Below are 17,531 nucleotides of genomic sequence, written 5' to 3'. Positions count from 1 at the left end.
GGAGGGGTGGGAGAAGGGGCAGATTTTGCCAGTAGGAATGAAGCGTTTGCTTTTAGACATGATAACGTTTAAATGTGTATTAGGTATCCATGTGGAACATCAAGTACTTGTTTGATACACAAATCTGGAGTTCAAAGGTGTGGTTAAAATTTTTTAGAAATCATTAACTCAGTAACCTGTGAAATGTTCCTTAATCTGGTTAGAAACATGAGTGTTTTGTTTTAAGACAGCTTTTGAATATAATCATGATTTCCTATGCGGATATTGAAGTAAAATAAAGACAGACCCCAAAAGCTGTATACAAGAGTACCTGAGAGCTCAGCTTTCTGATGTTTAACTATGTGAACTATAAGAATAAACCTGCTGGTTATTAACTCTTTACTTGCCACTGTGCCCTCATCTCTTCTTGAAGAGACAGGAACTAAGGATGATTAGATCAAGCATTGACAGAAAATCTCACTTTAGCAATTGAGATAATGCTGTATTTCTATATGATAGGTCTGAATTCCAATATTACTGAGAAGGAAGTGTAGTTTTAAAATGGGAGGTGGGAGATCCAAAAAAAAAAGTTTATAGGATTTCCATGATATATTAAGCTCAACTAGAAAAGACAAGAGAACTTTCTAAAACTTGGAATAAAATGAAAATCTTAAAATGTAGCTCCCTTGGAACAACAGATCTCAAAGAGAGGGCCCCTCAGAGAGATCTCAGAGGCGAGTGTCATCACTCCGTGATATCTCTTTTACACCCCTCTAAAAATGTCTATTTCTTGAGCTTTAACTAGGGCTTTAATCTTGAGCTTTAATTTCGTGAAAGGGAAATGGCAAAACTAAAGTGAATACAAAAATTTCATTTTAATGAAATATTCAATACAGTGGAGGCTCTTCAGAAGAAGTCAGAAGCCAAAAGAAGTAGCTGTCACTTTGGAGAATCCAGTCCTGAATGAGACAGGAATGTTCTTAGCTCTTCTCCAAAGCTCCTTGGCCGGTTCTGCCAACAGGTGGCCAAGAAACCCTTGGAGGTCACTGTGAGGAACAAGCGAATGAACAGAATCCACTCAGAAATAGATTAGAATTAAGACGTTTCAATTTTTGCTTCAGGCTTCTTACCCTGTGTAGTTTTTTGTTTGTTTGTTTGTTTGTTTTAAGGACAAAATAGGAAAAAAAACCACGATTTTGGGTCCCATGATCCCTTCTATCACATTTCTAGAGTGGACAACAACAGAAACAGAGAGATCTGTGGTGTCGCCCACTGAGCATTTCAAGCAGAATCATTCCTTGGCCAGCTTTTCTAGCCAAGGTCTATATTACTCTGCATGTAATGTAATTCTTGTGTTTCAAATGGAGAGACACAAGGGTATTTCCTACTTAAGCCCATCACTGCCAACTCTGCATGGATGAAACAAGTGTGAGCCATGAACTCTCCACTTTGTGTTACTGTTTATTGACACTGAAAGCACTGCTGTTGGAATATGAGTATCATTTAGTGCATGAAGATCTAGAAAGACAAATGATTGTGTTCCAGCCCTGGGGCAGTCTGTCTGTGCCCTGCATAAATCCTTCAACATCTCATAAAAGACTTTTGTGGGGGGGTTGTCTTGCTGTCAGGATTCTGACGTGTTCTGATTTCCTTCTGGGGTCATAAACTGCACCTTGGGCACCATGAGGGAGGAGTTGTTCCGGCGGATGGAGTTGTTCCTCCTCATGGAATTGTTTCTTCTCATGGAGTTGCGCTTCCTCAGAGAGTTCTGGTGGGACAGTTCACTCTTCTGGAGGGTCTGAATAAGGATGGAAGGCTTCTCGTCCAGCTCTCTGGCACTGCACCTCGGGGCAGCTACCTTCACTGTGTTGCCAAATTTAGAGTAATCCACAGAATACACCCCTTCCTCCTCCGTGACGATGGACACAAAGCGATGGCCCCATCGGATCTCCTCGGCGATGTAGGAGGTTCTCGCTTGTGTGGTAATGCCCGTCGTTTCTACCACTCCCTCCAGGATCACAATAACCTCCAGGTCTTGGTTGGCAAGGTCGGTGGCTGAGATGTCATACAAGGGGCTGCGCTTGTCAATCACGTGGCAGATGATCAAAGGGGCCACCAGAAAAATGTTATTACTCTCAAGCGGGTTATCAACAGGAATGTCCAGCTGGTGAATAGGCACCACCTCCCCTTCGGGTGTTGTGGTTTTCTTGACTACCTGGATGCGCACAGAGGCACTGATGATCATGCTTTTCCTTAAGTCGCCCACACGGAACATGAAACACAGCTTGCCATTTCGGACGGCGATGACAGCATGGCGACTGAAAATCAAGGTTTCTGCCCTTCTGTGAGCCTGGGCTGTTTTCATGAAAATGCAGCCCAACATGACCGCATTGATGATCAAACCCACAATGTTCTGGAGAATCAGGACTGTGATGGCCAGCGGGCATTCCTCTGTCATCATTCTCCCTCCAAAGCCAATTGTCACTTGAACTTCAATAGAGAAGAGGAAAGCAGAGGTGAAAGACCTGTAAGAAATGAGGTCAGAACACAATGCCATCAGATCAGGTTTTCCATCATGAAATAACATGCTGAATTTTTTGTTTTCTTCTTCCAAAGGCTATTTAAAGAAAAATGTACTTTGTATTGAAGTATAGTTGATTTACAATGTTGTGTTGGTTTCAGGTATACAGCAGAGTGATTCAGTTTTTATATATGTATATATAATGGATAAGCAATGAGGTCCTGATGTATGTAGCACAGGGAACTACATTCAATCACTTGTGATAGGACATGATAGGAGATAATATGGGGAAAATAATGTATATATATATATATGTATGTCTGGGTCACTTTGCTACACAGCAGAAATTTAGAGAACACTGTAAATCAACTATACTTTAATAAAACAAAACCGAAAAGATATTCAGCTTAGTTCCCTGTGCTATACAGTAGGTCCTTCTTGCTTATCTACTTTATATATAGTAGTGTGTATATGTTTATCCCAAACTTCTAATTTATCTCCCCTCCCTTTCCCCTTTGGTAACCATACATTTGTTTTCTATGTCTGTGAGTCTATTTCTGTTTTGTAAATAAGTTCATTTGTACTTTTTTTTTAGATTCCACATATAAGGGATATCAGATGATATTTGTCTTCATGTGACTTGCTTCACTTAGAATGATAATATCTAGGTTCATCCATGTTGCTGCAAATGACATTATTTCATTCTCATTTATGGCTGAGTAATACTCCATTGTGTGTGTGTGTGTGTGTGTATATACACACACACACACACATATATATTGTATATACACACATACATACAACATATGTATACATAGACATACATGTAGATATCTGCATCTACCACATCTTTTTTTTAAAGATGATTTTTATTTTTCCATTATAGTTGGTTTACAGTGTTCTGTCAATTTCCACTGTACAGCAAAGTGACCCAGTCACACATATATATACATTCTTTTTCTCACATTATCTTCTATCATGTTCCATCATAAGCAACTAGTTCCCTGTGCTATACAGCAGGATCTCATTGCTCATCCACTCCAAACGCAATAGTTTTCATCTCTTAACCCCAGACTCCCAGTCTACCCCACTCCCACCACAAGTCTGTTCTCCAAGTTCATGAGTTTCTTTTCCATACCACGTCTTCTTTATCCATCAATTATTTATGTCCAAAGGCTATTTATTGCTTTTGGAAATACTTAGCCAAAGTAACATATCAAATGCCTGACTCCAAACACAAACACTTATACATTTTCTCTCTCTCCCTCTGCATGTATCTTACTTCCAGGCTTCTCTGATACACTACTATCAATGCTTCAAACCATGAAATGATGGACCTATTCATGTGAAAGCATTAAAATAATAAATAGACACATTCATATTAATAGGCTTATTTTACTTTGTGAAATACTTCACTTTCATGAAGGCATAGTTTACTTTGTGAAACGTTCTTCCAGGTCGATAACCATTATTTATTGCCTATGTGTGTTCAAGTGACCTGAGTCATATGGAACATACTGAGTAATAAGAGAACTTTTTATTATTTATAACCTTTCAAATCATATTCATTAGTGAACAGTGATTGCATACCTTACATAGAGAGAGTGTTATATTTTTAAAAAAAGAATGTGGTGCCATTTGAAAGGAACTCTGTTTTCTCATTGTCTCATTTTGTTATCTAGAGAATACTGAAGCTATTAAAGGAAAGATTTGAGGTAGAGATTAGTAACTGACTGTGTCAAGATCATATAATTAATAATAACTTGAATCCTCTCAATTCTGGCCTAGTTACTGAAAGAGGCACAGGGAGGGGCTAACAAACGTTAGGGTTTTTCTTGGGAAGCCTTTTCAAACTGTGCTTCTCTTCCTGATCTCAATGTAAACACTGGTTTGGTAGTTTCAGGGTGGACCTGGGCTAAGACTTTTGAAAAGCTTGCAGAAGACTCTGACTTATCTCCGTGGTTGAGAAGCACCACAATTGGTTATTCTTAACTTATTCACGTAACTACATATCCTACACTGTTCTGGCTTCTTAATAGAAACAGTCTCAGTCTTTGTTTGCCCCCAATCCTAATTTCGGACTTTTCTAATTTTATAGAAGACTGGCCATCTGTTAAAAGTATTAGCTGTCTATTAACTCCACACACACAAAGAGTGAGAAAATGTTTAAATATTTGAGTATTGAGTCTATACACTACACTTTGGTGGGACTGAGTGGTAAGCACACACAGATGATTTTCTTTCTATTCAGTCTCATAATCATGGATTTTTATTTTTTAAAATTGAAGTATATTGATGTCACAGATGATTCCTTTAATTAACTTTTAAATGGAGTGTGAAAATTGCATCTTTTACCCCTTTTGTTGCTAAAAAATTCATGGAAACTACAATAATTGCTTTCTGCACTAGCTACACACTAGATATATCATATGGTCCAAAAACATGGCAAAGAATAAGAACATACCCCAGAAAAGGGACACAAACACAACACTGATTTCTAATAACATATACTTGCTTTAGGGAACAGTGTAATGATGAATATGCTCAGAGGTTTCATTTTCATGGCTTAAGAGACTATTCACGTGCCATATTTTGTATGTTGTTTATTTTAGGAAAGAACTTACTTCCAAACATTACATGGTGCAAGACCCAGCCTTTTATGGACACCTGTTGTGCAAAACAGTCTCAAGAGATGAAAGTGTTTAGCTGCTCATTTGTTCTGCTACAGAAAGAAGGAGCTGGACTGAATGGTAAGAGGAAGTAGCTTGGTTTATTTCCTAACTCATGTTAGAAAGGCATCCACATGAAAGGAAAAGTGAACCAGCCTAGAAGGAGAATGGCAAATGTTAGTTGGACATACTGGAGAGTATTACAATGGGTTGTTTTCAGTTTTGGTGATAAGGGAGGACATTGAACTTATGAAAGGAAAGGAAATGCAAAGAATTACACATATTATTGTTCACCTTTTAAATCCCCTTTGGGAGAAAATAGAAAATTTTCTGTTTCTATTTTTTTTGGGGGGGCTTATGTATTATGTTCAGTTTGTTATGATTAATCTCTATGTTGCTCTGAAGTGTAAGTAGTACCATATCATATAAAATAAAACCAGTAAGATTTTCACCATAAAAGATGTCAAATAGTATATTTTTTTAGGCAAGAAGTGCAACTTAAAACGCTAAAATTGTCATGCTGATAAAATCGACTTTGTCTCATTATATTGGCGACACTTTCTCACAGTGAACTGAGTAATCACACAAGCAGGAATCCATCAGAATGAACATCCCACAGAACACATCTTATGGAAAAATAAAAGCTAGTAGTAAAATAGCTTTCAATAACCAGTGCGCTCTATCAAGTTTATAAAAATAAAACCATTGAATAGATACCACTTTTGATGATATGTCTCTAATAAACTGCTTAATACCTTATTTTCCACAGGAAAAGCCCACATTTTGGTCTTGTGAATAACAGCTGTCATTTATTTTTCCAGGTTTACCTTTTGTTTCTCTCATCTTTTTATGAGTATCTACTCCATGTTCATTAAAAACGTATTTTGATAGGAAAAAGATTCACAAATATGAGTGCCAATAAATTTCTTAAAGAGAAATATTATAAGGATATTTGACCTACAAATACTGTTAAATACAGTATTTTAGTTGTTTCCTTTATTTGGTGTACTAATGACCACCTATAGTATATTTTCTTTGAGACAAGTTTAAGACAAGAAAATAATATCTAATGGTAAAGCCAATGGATCAATTCAATATAGTTTCCTCTCAAAATCTGAGCTGAAATCTGTAACATGATCTCTGTGCACAAATACTGTATCCCCTCTCCCCCGCCCCCTAGATATGCTGGCATCTCAGCTACTCAGGGAATGGAAGGATGGATAGTTTACAGTCTGGGTTTCTGCCGCTTGCAGTGGTATGATAATTTCATGAGATTTCAGGGTCAGTAAAGGTCTCGTTCTTTACAGTTTCCTGACAAAATTAGTGCTTGTTCAAGTTGCTTTACTATATGCATTATGTAAATTGTAATATTATTCAAAAAGTATCCTGGAAAAGCTTCTAGTATTATTATGTTTCACTTCAAGTAAATATTTTTGCATTTTATATAATTATCTCTTTTGATTTTCCAGCAAAATAATTAAGACATATCGCCCCAAGTCAATGTTCTTAAGCCATGTGAAAATATGAGAAGAGAATCACTGAAATAAAATTCACTTTTCTTATCTTTGAATATTTATGACATAGAGAAAAAAAAGCAAAATTAGGGCAGTCTAAGAAATGTCTTCCTGTCCTACTAAAACTTTTAAAGAAAACCACAACATTAAGTCACTTCTCCATAGTCTATTCCATGAAAAATTTGGAGCAATTTCCATTAAATTATTTTTTTCTAGTTCTGAATGTTAGCATAACTTTTAATTTTGGAATTCAATGCAAGCAACCAGCTATTTAAGATAATCTTGAAAAAGAAGGGCTTATATTTATTTGTTTAATTTCTAGTGTAATTTTTTTTGCTAGGACATCTCTCCACCAGTGTCTTCCCGTTTTCCTCATGATTTCTGAAAATGTCACAAGTAAGAGAAGTCGTGGAAAAACATTACTAGCATTTGTACAATATTTTTGGTTGATCGGAGGTATTTCCTTGTGGATACTGGAACTATGGACAGCAGCTTTTTCATGCTGAAAACTGAACGTGCATTTTTTTTTTTTTTTTTTGAGAAGGACACTTTGTGGAATCTTGTGAACCACAACCATTTTTAAATAGCCGGTATAATATTTTAATATTTTCAAGGCCAGCCTGAGTGTTGAAACTCTGTATTTTCAAAGTCTCCTTGTCCATCAAGCTGCATCTAAAAAGATCTTAAAAAGACTAATGCGTTAGGTTATTTTCTTGTTTTTGTTTTGTTTTACTTTTTTTGTTTGTTTCTGAAGGTACTAAAACAAACTTGGGCCACTTAAAACAAAACAGCAGAGTGAAGAAAAGGCAGTTCAGTATTTTTTTCTGTACTGTTTCCATCCCTGCCTCATCCACTGCCTTCTTACCTGACATTCGTCACACACACAGTGGACTCCAAACCGCTCTTCTCTGTCCCGCCTTTCTCCATGTAAGCATAGATGTCCCCATGGGCAAAGGCCACCAGCCACCACATGATGGCGAAGAGCAGCCAGCTGCAGAGGAACGACATGGTAAAGATGACCAGCGTGTGGCGCCATTTCAGGTCCACCAAGGTGGTGAAGATGTCCTGGAGGAACCGTCCTTGCTCCCGGATGTTCTTGTGCGCCAGGTTGCAGGCCCCGCTCTTGGCGATGAAGCGGGCCTTGGGGAGGCGGTCCCGGATGCGCGGTTTGCGCAGGTTCTCTGCCGCGATGCGCGCCAGCACATACTCCTCCGGGATGATGCTCTTTCTGGCCAACATCGTCCCGTCACCATAGCCAGCCTATACACCTGTCTCTGACCTGCCTCTCCTTCTCTCCTGCAGGAGGGAAACGAAGATTAAAAAACTTTTCTCCCCATTTCCTCACCGCTTCAGTCCTTGCATTAAGGGGTGCGTCTATACATTCGAGGTGACGTGCAAAGCTAAATGCATGATCTTACTCATCGAGTCTAGATAACGCTTAAGTTCTGGGATCCCGGAGAAATTAATTGGTATGAATCTGAACTGTTTTAATATTCCTTATCGCTTAGAACACATAAGGGCATAGCCTTAATTAAACAAAACCAGGAGCCGTCCTGTAAACAGCAGGCTCAATGATAATTCTAAGGTTACCCACGTCTGTTGATTAGTGCAAGGATACAAACGCGCAGCGTCTATGAGAAATATTAAGGCCAGCTGGGTATCAGGATCTGATCTATTTACTAAAGTATTCACATGATATAGCAATACTGAAAGTAAAGAGGGGTAATTCTTTTTCCAATATTTTTAGAAATAGGCAGAGCAAAAGGCCGTGGCCTCCTGAGCAGTATAAATAACACGTTTCGTGTAATTCGACAAAATAATAAGTTATGTGCTATGTAACTTGAAAATCACGAAAAAGTATTTCAGACAAGAAAGAAGTGTGAGTTGCATTTAAGAAAGAAAGAAAGGAAGAAAGAAAGGAAGAAAGAGAGAGAGAAAGAAAGAAAGAAAGAAAGAAAGAAAGAAAGAAAGAAAGAGGAAAAGAAAAAAGAATTCTCCACTGGAACTCTATAACTTGAAAACTTTACGACGAAGGGATCAAACATACAAGCTGCAGGAAAAACCCGGATAGCCTTCGGGCTGCGGATAGAGTTAATTAAAGAATGTGCCCCGAAAAATCCATCCGACGCTTAAACCTCTCCCGTGTTTTGCATTTTAAATCATTTGTGGGGGCGCGGACAGCACCCCCCTCCCCTACCCTGGAGGAGCGTTGAAACTTACAGACTCTGGACAGCTGGCGCGGCGGCCGCACCTCTCCGCACACGCCTCGCGGGCAGGTCCCTCGATGTCCCATCTCGGCGCGCGGGAGCAGGGGCCGCGACTGCCGGAGGGACAGTTCCGGGGACCGCGTGTCCTAGGGAGAAGAGTTAAAATAATAAAAGGTGCAAGTGAATCTGAACGCGGGGAGGGCTGGAGGAAGGGGGATGGGTATAGCTCTTCCCCTCCCCCTGCTCGGTTCTATTCCCCGGCCACTGCCGGTGGCGGAGGAGGGGCTGGGGGAGAGGAGCTGGGGGTGATGCTCCACAAGTCAGCCTCCCAGTTCGGTCTTTGACGCGCCCCAGACCTCTGAGGCCTCCGAAATTGCCCAGATGGGGGCGGGAGGGATTGGCTGGGAAGGCGAGTACTGGGAGGTAGGGAGCCAGCCAGGAGGAGGGGCGACGGAGGGAGGGCGGGGCCTGTAGGACCAGCTCCTTTTCCCAGTAGCTGAGACCCCCTGCCGCCCGCGTGACATGCACGTCTTTAAAAGGCTCCCTGCTCAGGGGAACGAACTTTCTGAGTTCACTGACGTAAAGAGATTTTTTTTTTTTTTTAAACCTGGGTAGATAACTGTGCTACTTAAGATTGAATAAAACCAGATATAGAGACCAGAAAATAGTCTCTGAGACGTCCAGACTGTGCGCACACATACTTATTTACATTAAATTCCTGTCTAGTAGGGGTGATACAAGTGAAAGATGTTCTGAAAACCAAAACCCCTACGTATATTTCTTCATCAACCGAAGCTAGTTCTCAGGGACCAAAAAAAGAAAAAGAAAGAAAGAAAAAACACTCAAAGTTTCTTCCAATAAAATTTTTTTTACCCTAAACAGGACTGCTGTCAACACTTTAGAACTCAAACCGTTGTTCTTCAGTAATTGGTTGCTTTCTGAAATGTTGCAGCTTCTCCATCTTGTCTAGATGGCCTGAATGATAAAACAGAGCAATTGCGCACAAGAAAGCTTATACAGTAAATATCTTTCTATAACATTTTGAAAAGGAGCCAGCAAAGACAAATGTGCTTACTCCCACAGGTCAAGCCTCCTGATTTGGCTCTTGTGTTAATGGAAACTTTAATTCTTGGAAATTTCATGTATTTTCCAAGACTCAGGGCAGAAAGTGTATGGAGCATAAACAATGTGTTCATTTAATTACTAAGAGACCTAAAATTAGTCTTTAATGAAGGCAAATGAAGAACCATTTTTTCCCTTTGTGGATAGATCTGCTTAACCCCTTCAAGCCTGAGATCCTAGTCAGATAGTGGTAGCTGTTCCCTCTACTGTCGTGAATTTTTGAACTTTTACAGTAATTTATGTAGTTGTTTTACCACAAGTGTGTGGGGATCAAATTGTACAGTTAATCCCCTCGTTATTCTGCTTTACAATTGTTTGGTGTACAGTTTATTCCCTGTTATTTTAGCTGGGGGAAACATTTGTTGAACACTTCATAAGGGAAGGAATATACATATATACGTGTGTGTGTATATATCACAGTTGCTGTTCTTAAGAGGTAGACAATTGTAGTATGAGACATGACTTTGATAATAAACTCTAGTACAAGCACTGATGTGATTAAAATAAGAACAGAAATATAACTAAAGTGCCCTGGAAATTCAAATAAGAGATATTAAGACGAGAAAACTAAGGAAAGAAAGCATTGTGGATTTTTTGGCATCTGATCTAGTCTTTGAAAGACCTATGTATTTGCATTTGCAGAAAAGCTGAGGAAAGACATTTCACTGAGAAGAAAGGTCATGAACAAAGTGACCAAGAATTGACAAGAGTGGGCCATGTTTTAGTAACAAACCAATATAATCTTCATTGATGAAGCAAGGTAAGCAAAATAACAGGATTGGATGCTTGAGGCTGGTGCTCTCTGGGCAGCCTCTGTTGCCACCACTCTGAACACACAATAGGTTATTCATGTAAGTGTCCCATCTCCTGCTCTGCTCACAGCCCATGAAACTGGGGCTGCTAGAGGACAGGGCTGTGACTTGTTTATCCTTGTATCTTAAGCTTCTAGCACAGCTTAAATCACAGAGCGGCTCAAAGAATACTTTTCAATTGTTGAATGGGAAACATAATATTGAAAACCATGTTGGTGCTTAAAAAAATACATAGACAGTCTTAAATACTCAAAAAAGGAGTCTGGACAGTCTTCAGGGGGTGGCGGTAAGTCACGGAAGGATTTTTTATTAGAGAATACTGTAAGTGCCTGCTTTAGCAGAATCAATCAGGAAAAAGACGCCCAGATGACTTTGATGGTTACAATGCTAAGCAGAGTCCCTTTAGGTGCCACAATTCTGTGATTGGCAGAAGGGAACACTGGAAACTATTGTGTTAGTTAGAGAAGAATTAGGTCTGGGGCTAATAAGCAATGTCAGTGGACAATATAAAATATGTGCAAAAGGAAGGCTATAGAGTCAATATTGGGAAAAGTAAAGTCACAGATGACTCTGACATTTATTGTGATGACAGAAAAATAGTAAGAAAATTGAATGAGAAGAGGTGAACTGTTGAGGAGTATTATGAGAAGATTTACAACAAATAAACCCATGTCTGAATCCTATGAAAATTCTGGTCTTTCACTATAATACATATTTAGGATTCATTTTTTTCCCAAGATATATTCTTCTAAATATGCAATTTTAAATCAAGTGTTGACTTGTTCTGAAATGACAAACTCTGTACCCTACCTAAGTCAAAATAAGGGCACTAAGAATGCACATAATCAAGGTTAATTTTAAGACATTAATCAGTCAATTTTTGTCGATAATAAATCTAAAAACAAATAGCAGCCTTTCAAAGAAAGGTGGGGAGTGTATGCTGTAAAAATATTATAGACTTTCTTTTTTCTTTCCTCTTTCCATTCCCTTCCTGACATCTAAAAAAAAAACTCATTCCTTTCACTGCTTTTTCTGCACTGAGTGGAAGCTGCATGAGGGCAGTAGTTTGTTGTCAGCTACCACAGACCTAGTGTCTTGGAATTGTTGCTACCTCTTAGAAGTAGGTACTCAACAAGTATTTGTCAAAAGAAGGAAAGAAGGAACAGTGCTCTCAGCACAGTGTTTCTCTCTTTCTTGCACTTAGTCTGACTCTCCTCTCTTCTCCTTTTATGTATTTGTAATAATTTCTCACAGTTCTCATGGGTAATCTGAAGCTTAGAAATCTCCTTGGAGTTGAGGGCCATATCTGTCTACAGATTTCCTTACTCATCACCTCTCCCTTCTGCCTTTACCTTTTCATTCTCCTCCCTTCAAACCATCCACTCCTTCCTTCCTCAGCAACTCTCCTAACCATTCCAGATCCCCAATACTTAAACTTATTTAGATATTAAACTTGTTTAAACTTGGCTTTTGCTGCCTATGTTTCTCTTGACAACTATTTAGCCTAATGAAGACATATCTGTATCCCCAAAGGTCCTTCTGGATACACAGTAGCTGCTCAATAAATATTTATTATTGACTGATTTCTAGTTTCTCCTTCTTCAGTTCTTCTCATATCATGGTCCAAATAATGAACATATAAATTTACCTCTGAAAAGTTTATGAAGGAAATCAACGTTTCAAGATCACATTGACTACTTCAGGCTTATCTATGGTCTATTTATTTAATCACTATTTTGCTATCCTCCATTTAAGGTTTTTTTTTTTTAATTTAGGTATAGTTGATTCAAGATATTGTATCAGTTTTAGGTGTATAGCAAAGTGTTCAGATATATATGTATATTTATTCTTTTCATTATTCTTTTCCATTGTGATTTATTACAGGTATTGAATATAGTTGCCTGTGCTTGTTGTGTGTGTGTGTATATATATATAGCATATATATAGAACAGTTAAGAAAACTTTATAATATACTTTATATATATACTGTTCTATAATTTCATAATTGTTCTTTTATAAATGAGGACTAATTTGTGCTTTACTCCTAGAGGAGACCTATAATAGGTTTAGAACAGAACTAAATTTAAATCTTATGATATTCTCAACTATTCAGGAATCCTGTAAGAATCTGCTCATGTTACATACCATGAAATTTATGCAATAATTGGGAAGTAATTCAAGGATATCTATTAACTTATAAGTAAACATCTCCTAAATGCCTTTTAGACCCTGTGAGCATTTTAGTTGTGGATAAAGAAGTTTCTGCAACTCTCTTTCTCTTAAGAAACAAAGTTTGTCAGGTGCCTTCAAATAAGTGGAGGAAGGTTGATTGATGCTTTTTCCATTTATCTACTGCTTTGATTATCAGATAAAAATCAGTGAAGTCTTTGGAAGGACTCTTGAGATAAGGGGTGAAAGAAATCCTTGCATTTGATGACCTCGCCTTTGACTTGATTTGTGAATTTGGAACTCTTGCTTTTCCTGAGCCATAATAGACTTAAGAATTTGGAGAGTCTTCAAAATGACAATGGAAACGATTCATGTTAGCAGCCCAAATAACAGTTGGTCTATTTGCTTGGTATGCTGCATTATTAGTGTCCTCATATAAACCACTTTGGAACATATTGCTTTGGAATCAGCTTAATAAACTCTTACATAAACTAGTAATCAAAACAGCATGTTACAAACTCACTTTTTTGGAGTTATCATGAAATGGAAATGACAATATAACTCTTCGTACTTATCTGTTCCAAAGTGTTCAGAGAACAGTTCTTTTTGAGATATGTATCAAATTCTGTGCGAAAGAGCTTCACTTGCCTTTAAATTAGGTCACGATTTTTCTTCAGCAATATCCATTAGAACCAGCAATGAAAAAAATCTCCATCCAGCTTGCATGTTCAACTCTTTAAACATCTACCAGTTCACAGGTGTGAATCTGTGAGTCAGGAAGGGAGCATTCATAACAATTGCTAATTAATTTTTTTTTCAATATACTAAACTTTAAAAGTTTAAAAAAATTTTATTATAGTTGATTTAAATTGTTCTTTCAATTTCTGCTGTACAGCAAAGTGACCCAGTCATACACACTTTCTTTCTCATATTATCTTTCATCATGTTCCAGCATAAATGATTGGACATAGTTCCCTGTGCTATACAGTAGGACCTCATTGTCTCTCCATTCTCAATGTAACAGTTTGTGTCTATTAACTCTGAACTCCCAGTCCATCCCATTCCCTCCTCCTCCCTCTCCCCCTCGGCAATCACAAGTCTGCTGTCCATGTCTGTGAGTCTGTTTCTGTTCTGTAGATAGGTTTTGTGTCATATTTTAGATTCCATATTTGTGATATCTTATGGTATCTATCTTTCTCTTTCTGACTTCCTTCACTTAATATGAGAATGTCTAGTTCCTACATGTTGCTGCAAATGGCATTATCTTGTTCTTTATTATGGCTGAGTGGTATTCCATTGTGTATATGTACCACGTCTTCTTAATCCATTCATCTGTTGATGGACATTAGTAGTTTACACATTTTGACTGTTGTGAACAGTGCTGCAATGAACATAGGGGTGCAGGTGTCTTTTTGAATGAAAGTTTTGTCTGGATATATGACCAGGATTGGGATTGCTGGATCATATGGTAGTTTGTTTGTTCTTTCTTTCTTCTTCTTTTTTTTTTTTTTTTTTTGGTCTTTTTTGGGCTGTACTCTCAGCATACGGAAGTTCCCAGGCTAGGGGTTGAATTGGAGCTGTAGCTTCCAGCCTACACCACAGCCACAGCCACAGCAACGCCAGATCCAATCCGCATTTGTGAACTACACCACAGCTCATGGTAACAACAGATACTTAACCCACTAAGCAAGGCCAGGGATCGAACCTGCATCCTCATGGATACTAGTCCGTTTCGTTACCGCTGAGCCACAACAGGAACTCCTCATATGGTAGTTCTATATATTTAGTTTTCTGAGGAACCTCCATGCTGTTTTCCATAGTGGTTGTACTAATGTACATTCCTACCAACAGTGCAAGAGAGTTCCCCTTTCTCCACACCCTCTCCAGCATTTGTTATTTGTAGTCTTATTAATGATGACCATTCTGACCGGTGTGAGATGGTACCTCATTGTAGTTTGATTTGCATTTCTCTAATAATTAGTGATGTTGAGTGTTTTTTCATGTGCCTGTTGGCCATCTGTATGTCTGGAGAAATGTCTATTCAGGTCTTTTGCCCATTTTTCAATTAGGTTTTTTTTTTTTGCTGTTGAGTTGTGTAAATTGTTTGTATATTTTGGAGACTAAGCCCTTGTTGGTTACATCGTTTGCTACTGTTTTCTCCCATTCTGTAAGTTGTCTTTTTTTTTTTTTATGGTTTCCTTTGCTGTACAAAACTTATAGGTTTGATTAGGTCCCATTGGTTTATTTTTGTTTTTATTTCTATTGCCTTGGGAGACTGACCTAAGAAAACATTTGTATGGTTTGATGCCAGAGGATGCTTTGCCTATGTTCTCTTCTAGGAGAGAAGATGTCTTGTCTTATGTTTAAGTCTTTATGGTTTCTTGTCTTATGTTTCAGTCTTTAAGCCATTTTGAGTTTATTTTTGTGCATGGTGTGAGGGTGTGTTCTAGTTAAAAAGTTAATTTTTATTTTTTTTTTATTTGTATTTTTTGCTTTTTTTAAGGGCTGCACCCACAGCATATGGAAGTTCCCGGGCTAGGGGTCGAATCGGAGCTGTAGCCGCATGCCTATGCCACAGCCACAGCGATGTGGGATCTGAGCTGTGTCTGCAAGCTACGCCACAGCACATGACAACGCTGGATGCTTAACCCACTGAGCGAAGCCAGGGATCGAACCTACAACCTCATGGTTACTAGTCAGATTTGTTTCTGTTGTACCACAATGGGAACTCCAAGATTAATTTTAAGTTTAATTTTTAATTTTAAAATTTTATTGAAGTATAGTTGGTTTACCATGTTGTGTTAATTTCTGCTGTACAGCAAAGTGACTCAGTTACACATATATATTCCTTTTCATATTCTTTTCCACTATATAGTGTATCACAAGATATTGACTGTAGTTCTCTTACCATGCAGTAAGATCTTGCTGTTTATCAATCATTACCTTTCAACACACAGCAAGCTAAACAGGACAAAGTCCTTGCTCCAATGCTTTTTTAGGGAGGAAGCTATTGGTGAACAAGTTGGCAAGTAATACATTCTATAATTATCTACAGTGTTGAGATTTATAAAAACAATAAAGCAGGATAAGCATTACTATTAACAGGTTGCAGAGATTGGCAATTTTACGTAGAGTTCAGGAAATACCTTTGTAAGAGAAGCTGAAATTTGAAAAAAGAATCAGCCAGGGACTCAGGTAGCCCAAGAGCAAAGTATAAAGGCTTTGAAATGGGAAGAAACTTGGTGTATTTGAAGAATAGTAACAAGATCGATACATCTGATGGAAATGAGAAATAGCAGGAGATGAGATGGGGAAAGTGGAAAGTGTATTTATAGATCAATCCATCTCTCCATTCACCCAGTGAATAAAGGTTGAGAGTCTGCATATTCTAGGTGATAAAAAAACACTAAGCTAACCCTTGGGGCAGCTGTGTGAGAATTAGGTTATTTTTCTCATTTTACACACAAGCGGATTTTAGTATAGCACAGTGACATGTGCAATTAAATACCTAGAAAGTGGAAAGATAAAATGAACCCCAAGCATCTGATTCCTAATCCTAAACCCTTCCTTGAACAAGGGGATGATTGTTAATCTATGGTCCAGCTATGTGGGAAATACCAGGTTATGTCATTTTATGTCTCTCTGGGCTTTTATGGAGGAAGGACAGACTAAGATATAATATCTTTGGCCCCCAAATTAAAATACCTTTCATGAGAAGGTGTAAACACTTCTAATAAAGCACTTTTATAAGTTCCCCTGGAGACTCTCTTGCCCACTTAGGTTTAGGAACCTCACAGAATTATTATGAGGACAAGATGACATGGTCCATATAAAGTCCTAAGGATGGTGACTAGTCTGTTTGTTATAAGTACTTGAAAATGTCAGGTCTTATTTAAAAAACTAGGACTGGTTTTGGTTTAGTGATGGTCAAAAAGATCTCAGAGCTGGGTCTGGCAGTGGGAAGGGGGGATAGACTCCTAGATTTCTTAACTATTTTTTAACTATTTTCCCCAGTCTAAGACTAATTAAACACACGTTAATATCATTTTATAGACTTGAGTATTATTTTTGAGACCGCACCAACCTTCAGAATGCTAACTATTCAATGCTTATACTGGCCTCTCCTCAACTCTTGAGTTTAATCAAGGCACAGAACTGAAAGAGGGCCAGTCAAGATACTGGTCATAAAAGAGGGACCCAGGCAATTAACCTGTCTGGTTTATTGTAATATTGTCTCCAGGAGAAAAGTGGTTCCTTCAATCAAGTAGAGAGTACCTGTGGTAATTATTTTCTGCTGGTAGGGTCCAACATGCTAGTCCTAAATAAAGCTGGTAGGGTCTCTTCCAAGAGAAGATGAGGAATAGCAGCTATCACTGGTCATTTTTCCAGGCCTTGAAATTATGCCCTGATTTTCTCCTGCCTAAGAAAGGCAAGCTGTAAGAGCCTGGGATCTGTCTTGCCATAGGCTTTTCTGAAGCTCTTGGAAAAAGAGCAATTCCCAACATATCTTGATCCATTGCTAAGCCTTCACGTCACTG

The 17,531-nt window shown here is 38.3% G+C and overlaps 1 protein-coding gene across 1 annotated transcript; it reads right to left on the bottom strand.

Moving 5' to 3' along the window:
* Positions 1–835: 835 nt before the first annotated feature.
* On the bottom strand, positions 836–9,279 carry KCNJ8 (potassium inwardly rectifying channel subfamily J member 8). The gene is made up of 3 exons (XM_003126434.7): positions 8,904–9,279; positions 7,549–7,979; positions 836–2,504 (listed from the first exon to the last, which is right to left on the bottom strand). Exons 2-3 carry the CDS (start codon positions 7,920–7,922, stop codon positions 1,604–1,606), a joined length of 1,275 nt encoding a protein of 424 aa, XP_003126482.3. The 5' UTR covers positions 7,923–7,979; positions 8,904–9,279; the 3' UTR covers positions 836–1,603.
* Positions 9,280–17,531: the final 8,252 nt, after the last annotated feature.

Source organism: Sus scrofa, chromosome 5 (assembly GCF_054392235.1).
Source record: "Sus scrofa isolate SSC_HxYL_T2T_F1_AM1 chromosome 5, Sscrofa_HxYL_maternal_Yorkshire_Landrace_v2.0, whole genome shotgun sequence".
NCBI lineage: Eukaryota > Metazoa > Chordata > Mammalia > Artiodactyla > Suidae > Sus > Sus scrofa.
This window is presented reverse-complemented; position numbering and strand designations above follow the sequence as displayed.

Coding starts and splice junctions, on each gene's coding strand:
- KCNJ8 (XM_003126434.7), bottom strand. CDS start 7,922: ATGTTGGCCAGAAAGAGCATCATCCCGGAGGAGTATGTGCTGGCGCGC. Junction 2,505..7,548: donor GTGTGTGTGACGAATGTCAG/GTAAGAAGGCAG, acceptor CATTTCTTACAG/GTCTTTCACCTCTGCTTTCC.